The 8,434-nt window shown below is 56.0% G+C and overlaps 1 protein-coding gene across 1 annotated transcript in view; it reads left to right on the top strand.

Moving 5' to 3' along the window:
- The window catches only part of nhsb (Nance-Horan syndrome b (congenital cataracts and dental anomalies)), a 19,991-nt gene extending 14,323 nt beyond the window's left edge, over positions 1-5,668 (top strand). The window contains exons 9-12 of the mRNA XM_056608030.1: positions 94-246; positions 572-3,808; positions 4,312-4,435; positions 4,996-5,668. Coding sequence (XP_056464005.1) covers positions 94-246; positions 572-3,808; positions 4,312-4,435; positions 4,996-5,668 — 4,187 coding nt within the window. The remainder of the gene's footprint in view (positions 1-93; positions 247-571; positions 3,809-4,311; positions 4,436-4,995) is intronic.
- Positions 5,669-8,434: the final 2,766 nt, after the last annotated feature.

Here is an 8,434-nt window from a genome sequence, read left to right as displayed (position 1 = left end):
TGAATTCCGTAAATGTAAATTTCATGTGTTTGTTTCTCTCACAAACTCTTAGCCCTCTCTGTCTCTTTTGCCGCCCCCCCCCCCCCACCCCAGATTCGGACGAGTCCCCAGTAGCGAGGGAGAGGACCGTAGGGCTCCATGCAAACGCCCAGCAGCTGGCCCTCTGTCAGGAGGAGCTGTGCCTCTCGGGACGCCTCCATCACACGCGAGACTCCGGCTGCCAAACCGACGACTTCCTCATATCCTGTACGTACCTCCGAAGGCACCCTATAAGGAGTTTGTTGGTCAGAATCTGTCCGCTGTGCTTCACTGGGAAAACACTTTCTTCCCGAATTAAAAGAAAAGCATGTTAGATGAATACCGCTGCCAAAGCACCGGCCTTAGACGTGTAGTCGCTGTCCAGGCTCTGTGGCTTTCTGTGGAGGCCGCAAAAGACCAATGAAGACTGAATGGTACTTAATGGACTTATTTGACTGCTTTAATGGTATGATCATGCTCTAGTGTTCTTTATGAGTACATTATTAACAATACTTTAGTTTACTAGTTCTTTTATTTACACTCTCTTCTTCAGCCTCGGCAGCACCCTCCAGGCGGCGCATCCGAGCGCAGCGCGGCCACCAGGGCATCCCGGCCTCGCTGTCCCACTCCACGGGGAACATCTCGTCCCTGGGCGACCCGTGCGACGGCACCTACACCGGCACCACCTCCAACGGCATCCGCTTGCGCTCCCGCAGTTTGCCCCGCGAAGGCGGACGTCTCATGGACAGCGACGACGACGACGACGACGACGACGACGACGACAACTACGACGACGACGACGACGAAGACGAGGAGCTGTCGCCCTACGAGGCGGAGGACTTCCTGCCCGGCGGGCCCAGCCCCCGGATGATGATGATGATCATGAAGGACGAGGAGGAGAGCACGGACGACCAGGCGGCCCCCGAGCCCTTGCAGCTGGGCAGCCTGAAGAGGATGCAGCGCTCCGGGGAGCGGGACCGGGACCGGGGCTGCGGCGGAGGTGGGAGTCCCGAGCACGGCTGGATGGAGAGGGGTCGCTCCCGCCTGCCCCGCAAGGCCGACATGGGCAGCTGCGAGATCTCGTCCAGCTCGGACACCTTCAGCAGCCCCATCCACTCGGCGTCCACCACGGGGGTCCTCGGCGGCCACGTGGACCACAAGGAGGACCACCAGTCGTCCAGCGGCAACTGGAGCGGTTCGAGCTCCACCTGTCCCTCCCAGACCTCGGAGACCATCCCGCCTCCTTCCTCGCCACCCCTCACGGGCTCCTCCCACTGTGACTCTGAGCTGTCACTCAACACTGTGCCCAACGCCATCGACGAAGGCTTCGTCCTGGACACCTCCTACCACTCAGACCTCAGACCTCAGGGCCAGGGCCATCGCTCCAGCTCCTTCACCTCCTCGGCCACGGACCAGCTGGACGACGCCGGGGTCAGTACGGCCAGTGAAGGGGAGTGGACCTACCCGCAGGACCACGACCAGGCAGACCCGGACCAGGACCCGGAGAACAACCAGGGCCGGAGCCTCAAGCCCGGGCTGGAGGACCCGACCTGCTTCACCGACAAGACCAGCAACCCGGAGAAACAGCCTGACTCTCTATACCAGTCGGACACAGAGGGATTTTACTCCTCTGGGCACTTTGGAGAATACAACCAGAGCTACAGAGGACCCATGTACAACTATGCAGACCCAGAGCCTGGCTGTGGCCCACCCAGCACTGTGGTAGCCCCTCTAGCCCATGGAGTTTACAACCAGCCCCAGTCGGACTACAGACTGGGCACGATGACCCTGGGGAGAACCTGCCGTCCACTGAGGAAGTCAAAGGCCAAGCCCCCGCCACCCAAGCGGAGTTCATCCCTGAAGGACCCCGTCGCTACTGTCGACGCGGGGACAGCCGTGGCTGTGGAGCTGGAACAGGAGCAACCAAAGACAGTTAGCGATCAAGACCTCACCTTGTCTTCCAGAGATATGAAGTTGGACCTGGAGCTCGAGCTGGCAGCGCCTCCGGAGCCCCTCCAGACCTCCTGCCTCGTGGCCGAGCCCTTGGGGACCTGGGGGATAGAGCTGAGGGAAACGGTGGACATCGTGGAGCCCATGTCCTTCGGATCCACGGACACACACTCGTTCAAAGACGACGGCGCCGTGCAGTCCGACTATGCAGACCTGTGGCTCCACAACCACGAGCTACGGTCCGGCAACGGGGAATACACATCCATGTCCAACTCCAGTACAGCCACCGGCACCACCGTCATGGAGTGCATCAAGTCTCCGGACAGCTCCACCTCGTCTACCGAGAGCCAGACCCCGGCCCCCAACCCACCACCTATAGAGTGCAGGGCCTCCAGCCCCCCTCTGCCCCCCACTGAAGGAGACTTCAAGCTGGGCTCGCCGGAGAAGCTGGCCGGCCTTGCCTCCCCCTCCAGCGGCTACTCCAGCCAATCGGAGACGCCGACGTCGACCTTCCCCTCTTCCTCCGCGGCGTTCTTCCCCGGGCCGCTGTCTCCGACGAGCGGGAAGAGGAAGCCCAAAGTGCCGGAGCGGAAGTCCTCTCTCTCCTCACTGCAGCACTTTCCCCGGGAAGGAAACCCCATGAGCTCTTCCTACAAGAGAGACCCCGACTTCCCCCCTCCTCCCTCCCAGCTGGACCTCCACGTCCTGCACGGCGGACACGCCCGGTACACGCTGGCCCACCGGACGCATCACATGCACACGCTGCACCACAGCAAGCCCCGGATCCTCACCGCCGTGGTCGCGGGCGCTCGGTGCTCGACGGCGGAGAAGCTGAACTCCAACCCGCTGAACTCCAACCCCATCCCGCTGATCCCCAGTGCTAATCTGCTGGCCATCACGCCGTCCGCCCTGCGCGCCGTGCAGCTGCGCTCCGTGGCCCAGCCCCGAGAGGAGAGCTCCGGACCTGCGGAGAAACCAGCGGTCCACAGGTTGGAGACGGCCACCAGGCCCAAGTACGCCCCCAGCGCTACGACGCTGGCGCCGCCTCCGGTCAACACCAGGCCCCTCCCGCCTCGTCGACCGCCTCCCCAAAGACCCTCAGCTCAGGACCACACCTCCTCCCCCGACCACGCCCATCCCCCCTCCCAGCCGCCCGCCCCGCCCCCCCCAGGACGCCACCCAGACGGCCCGCCCCCCTACGAGAGCTTGCGGCTCAGACAGGACCGCTACGGCCCCGGGACCCTCTGGGCCATGTCGGCCTTCAGAACCCGGGTGGAGCCGCTGGCCTGCATCCCCCTGGAGGACTCCCCCCTGCATCGGCCAGTCCCCCGCGCCCCCAACCCCTCCCCGGTGGACCTCCACACACACATCAACTCCCACGTGGAGTTCAGGGGGCTGACGCCCACCTCGGACCTGAAGCACCCAGAGTTCAGGGTGCTGGGGGAGCGCACGTTCTCCTTGGACGAGGATGAGGAGGAAGAGGAGGAGGAGGAAGAGGAGGAGGAAGAGGAGGAGCCCGCGCCTCCACGGAGGACGTGCGCTCCGGTGTGCTCCGGCAGGATCGGGCCGCGGTCAGACCAGCCTCCGCCCCCGGCGTACTGCCACGCCGCGGGGTACCACTCAGACTCAGGGTCCTGGGCCAGTCCAGCCAAAGTGCCTGGTGCCTCCATGGACACATCGCACCCTTACCCAATCAGCGATGTGCGACTAGCACGGCGGGAACGCGAGGAGGAGGAGGAGGAAGTGACATCAGGTGCTACCCGAAGTGCCCATCAGCATCCGCTGTCTGAGGGCAGGGACGACTCCACCACCCCCGACACGGAGGACTACTTCAGTAAAGGTACGGTGCTAGCATCGCTAGTCTGCATGGTGGCCGACAGCAACAGGTAGATGGTGCAACAGAGCCAGCCCTCACCGAGAACACTCATTTGAATTTTAACACCTTCATAGTTATTAAACATGTTTAGATATATCCTGCCTGCATAAATCTAATATTCCAACGGCAGTGTTATTTTAACTATATGACTACTGTATATCAGAAATGAGCTGCTCTACGAGAAATGAGCTGCTCACTACAGTTGTGTTGCTGGTAAACACTGAGGGGTCCAATGTTTGTTTATTTAATCAATGATCGATAAAGTCTGGAGGGTTGCAGGGTTGGTATGTTGAAGACCAAACAAGAAGGCGTGTGATAGGGTTGTTGTGTGTTCTGGACCACACCAGACAGCGTGTTATAGGTTTGTTGTGTGTTCTAGACCACACCACACAGCGTGTGATAGAGTGGTTGTGTGTTCTAGATCTAGACCACACCATAGTGTGTGATAGGGTGGTTGTGTTTTCCAGATTCCACACCCAGTGACAATTCCCTGTCGCCAATGATGGACGACTCCAAAGTGGACGATGACATCATGTTCACATCGCCCAACAAGATGCGGACAACGGAGGACTTATTTGCAATGATACACAGGTTTGACTCTCTCTATCTGTCACTCGGCCTGCCTGCCTGTGTGTCTCTCTCTCTCTCTCTCTCTCCGCCTGTCTCTGAGTCTCTATGTCTACATCTGTCTGTCACTCTCTCCGTATGTCTCTCCCCGTCAGTCTCTCCGTTTCTCTGTCTCTCTCTCTCACTCTGTCTCTCTGTAGGTCTGCCTCTCTAGCCCTCCTTCTGTCTGTCTGTCCGTCAGTCTGTATGTGTCTCTGTTTGTCTGTCTCTCTGACTGTCTGTCCGTCCATCTCTGTCCGTCTGTACTGACTCCACATCGAACACTCTCTGTCTGCCTGTCTGTCCGTCCCTCTCTTTCCGCCTGTACTGACTCCACATCGAACGCTCTCTGTCTGTCTGTGTCTCTGTCTGTCTGTCTCTCTGACTGTCTGTCCATCCCTCTCTGTCCGCCTGTACTGACTCCACATCGAACGCTCTCTGTCTGTCTGTCTGTCTGTGTCTCTGTCTGTCTGTCTCTCTGACTGTCTGTCCGTCCCTCTCTGTCCGCCTGTACTGACTCCACATCGACCGCCCTCCGCCTGCAGGTCCAAGCGGAAGGTGCTGGGCCGCAAGGACTCCGGGGACATGAGCCTGAAGTCCCGCGTCCTGTGTCCCCCTCCCCCGCCGCCGCCCTGCGTGGTGGTCCCCTCCATCGTCCTCCCCCCCGCCCCCCTCTTCTGCCCCCCCGTGCCCCCGCCCTGCCTCCCCCCTCCGTGCCTGCCGCCCCCCAGCCTGGCCCAGCGGGCGCCCGTCCCCATCTACCGGAGCGCCAAGAAGTCCAGCACCTCCAACGAGGAGTTCAAGCTCCTCCTCCTCCGCAAGGGCAGCCGCTCCGACTCCAGCTACCGCATGTCGGCCACCGAGATCCTCAAGAGCCCCATCACGCCCAAGACCCCCGGGGACCCCCTGGAGGGGGGCCGCCCGCCGTCGGCCGACGAGCCCCCCTGCGGCTACCAGCATGAGGGTTCCCCGGGGGTCCCCGGCCTGGAGCCCATCCAGATCCCGGGGCTGTTCCCCAGGGCCAACGCCGAGAGCTTCACCCCCAAGACCCTCCCCCTGTCGGCGGTGTCCAGGCAGGGCCGCTCGCGCATCCCCCCGGTGGCCAACAGCAGCCGCTACAGCACGCGCAGCCGGCTGTACACGGCGCCCATGCAGGCCATCTCCGAGGGCGACACGGAGAACTCAGACGGTAGCCCCCACGACGACAGGTCCTCCTGATCGACCAATCGGATGGCCGCCGCCCTTATAAAGCTGCATTTTGTCCACCCCCCCCCCCCCCCCCACACACACCCCATGTCCATCGTCTCATCCGTACCCCACACCCCGATACACACACACCACCCGCCACCCCCCCCCCCCGACCTGAATCTACTGACGTTTCCAAGGAAACGGACGTTGTAGAGGCGGAGGCTCAGTCCACTGTTGCTGATTATCACTAGTTAGAAGTCTGCACTCTCTAGGATCTGAAGTGCGGAAACGCTAACGAGCCTAGGAACTTTATCCAAACGCTCAAAATAAAACGCTCTGTGTTAAATAAGAGCCAGACTGACCTATTTTGATCAAAAAAACATTTTATATGTCAACATTTTGTTAAGTTATGACAAAAAAGAGAATTCTTGGGGTTTATGTACATCTCGCATGTAGGTGCAAACGAAAGCACCAACTAATATTTCATCTCATGTGCTGGTGTGGGGATACATGGACGTGTGTGTGTCTGTGTGTATGTGTGTGTGTGACTGCTTTATTATAAACAAGAAAAAGTTTAATACTGTTTCAACTTTTGGTGCCCAAAGCAGTGACCACCCTGACTGACCCGTGGGAGTGGATGTTCTTAACAACACCAGAACATTTTTAACAGACAAAAAACATCTCTTATCTTACATGAATCCCATCTGCATCGCTGCATCAACGTACAGAGATATTTCAAAAGGTTCATTCTATATTTGCTGAGAGTTAAGGCGGTGTCCTGATGCATGCGTTTTTGTGAGGCAGCCCAGAGAACCCGGTGAAGTCTTTCCTCTCGCATGATTTGGGATGGAGACATCTTGGACTCTCTGGTGGCTTTGTGGGGCGCGTTTTAGGGATTTTAGGAACCATGAATCCTTCACTGTGAAAGGTTTCTGTGAGATTTGCTTAATAAGTTGTCAGTGTTCAGATTTCCGTTTTTCTCATTGTAACCCGTGAGTCTAAAGAGCAAGGGACTTGTCTCCGGACCGGTCGGGTCTCGGACACTCGAAGGCTAATTTAGGACAATCGCACGGTGGCCTTTCTATACTGCAGGTGGTAGCAAGTAGCTTAATTAGCAGTCCTTTAAAACCTGCGGACACAGGCCATGTTCGAAACAGGAAGTGAGGAATACTTTGCGAGACACCGATCGCATGCGTTGCGATCGAGTATAGCAAAACCAAACTGCCTGTCGGCCGCGTCGTTACACATTTACGGAATTGACAACCTAGTGAAAGATTCTTTGGTAGTTCAAACCGAAGGAACAAAAACGCCGGCCGGCAGAATGCTTTAGAAGAGTTCCCTAATCAACTGGAACGTCAATTTGGAAAAATAAAATTTCCGAAAGCCAACTTCCCTTTTTGCACTTCATGATGGTTCTTAAAAAGAAAAAAATATATTCCTTGAATAGAAAATATATCTTATGAATTTAAGAAAAAAATGTATATTTGTATTGACGTAGTAAAGTAATACTGATGACACATGACGACGCTGACGATGAAGATGAGCCGGGTATCATTTTTATTTGAGCGGATCAGCCCAAGAGAGTAGCAAAGATGAAGAGCTATGGATGATGATGATGATGATGATGATGATGATGATGATGATGACGACGTCACACTATGACATCACGCAATGACATCACATGCCAGTGCTCGTGCTCAGTAGCCCCTCCCCTCTCGCACTTGTCTCTCTCTCCCTCCCTGCACTGACCCAGTAGCATTAGACAGGTGAAAGCGGAACGCCCTACAGCAGGTGTTTTGTTGTTTACACAGCCTCCTGGCTTCACTCAAAAAAAGCAGTGTGGTCATGAAGGGGGTATGGGTGGAGGGTGGAACTATCCTGTTCAAAACGGTCGGGTGGAGCCAGTCAGACGGCCCCCACCCCACCCCACCTCCCCACACACGATGTAGGCTCACACTCACAGACTGAACTTCAATGGAAACGACTCACTGTATTCTGTGAATACCTCCAACACATTACTGTTTCAAATCGTGTAGATGCAATGTATAGATAGAACACTAGGATAGATAGGTAGGTAAATAGATAGATCCCCACTAACAATTGTTTAATACTCAGCGAATCCGGATTGCAGAGCTGACACTGTGTAAGATAGGAGGGAAAAAAAGAACCGATGAACAAGAATCCATCATCACGAAAAGTCGCTGACGCACTCTCATCCCCGTTTACCGTTTCTGTTTGTCTGTTGTATTTTCTATTGCATGCAATAAGTAAAACATAAAGAATAACCAGAAGAATAACACAACGGACACCACCGGTATTTTCTGATCTGAAGGATGTCTCTGTGCCGACGAGAATATAAGATATCGTACATTTGCGTTTTTAAATGTTCCCAGTTCAACGGTTTGTTCTGTCTCTGTACAACCTGGCGGATCCTGTTCTGTATAGTTGTGCTCACAAACAGGGGTTTATCTTGTACTGTATATCTTTACTCATTGGACAATCATGTGGGGGGGGGGGGGGGGGGGTGTTTAGGAGGAGAGTGAAAAAGAAGAAGAGGAAGGAGAGAATAAGTCTTGAGAGATCTTGGTACTGAACCAATGGTGCTGCGTTCAAGTCTCACTGGAGTGCTGGAAACGGGAGCGCTTTGAACTAAAGAAATAACTAACGACACTTAACCTGGATAATATATCACTAATCTCTTGAATTACTAATATTGTGAATATAACACAAGTACTACGATAATTCTTCCCTATTGGTTTAGTAGAGCTGAAATCATGTAAGAGGCTGAATCTGTCC

This window comes from Gadus chalcogrammus, chromosome 14 (assembly GCF_026213295.1).
Source record: "Gadus chalcogrammus isolate NIFS_2021 chromosome 14, NIFS_Gcha_1.0, whole genome shotgun sequence".
NCBI lineage: Eukaryota > Metazoa > Chordata > Actinopteri > Gadiformes > Gadidae > Gadus > Gadus chalcogrammus.
The sequence above is the reverse complement of the archived record's forward strand: the minus strand, read 5'-3'. Positions and strand labels throughout refer to the sequence as shown.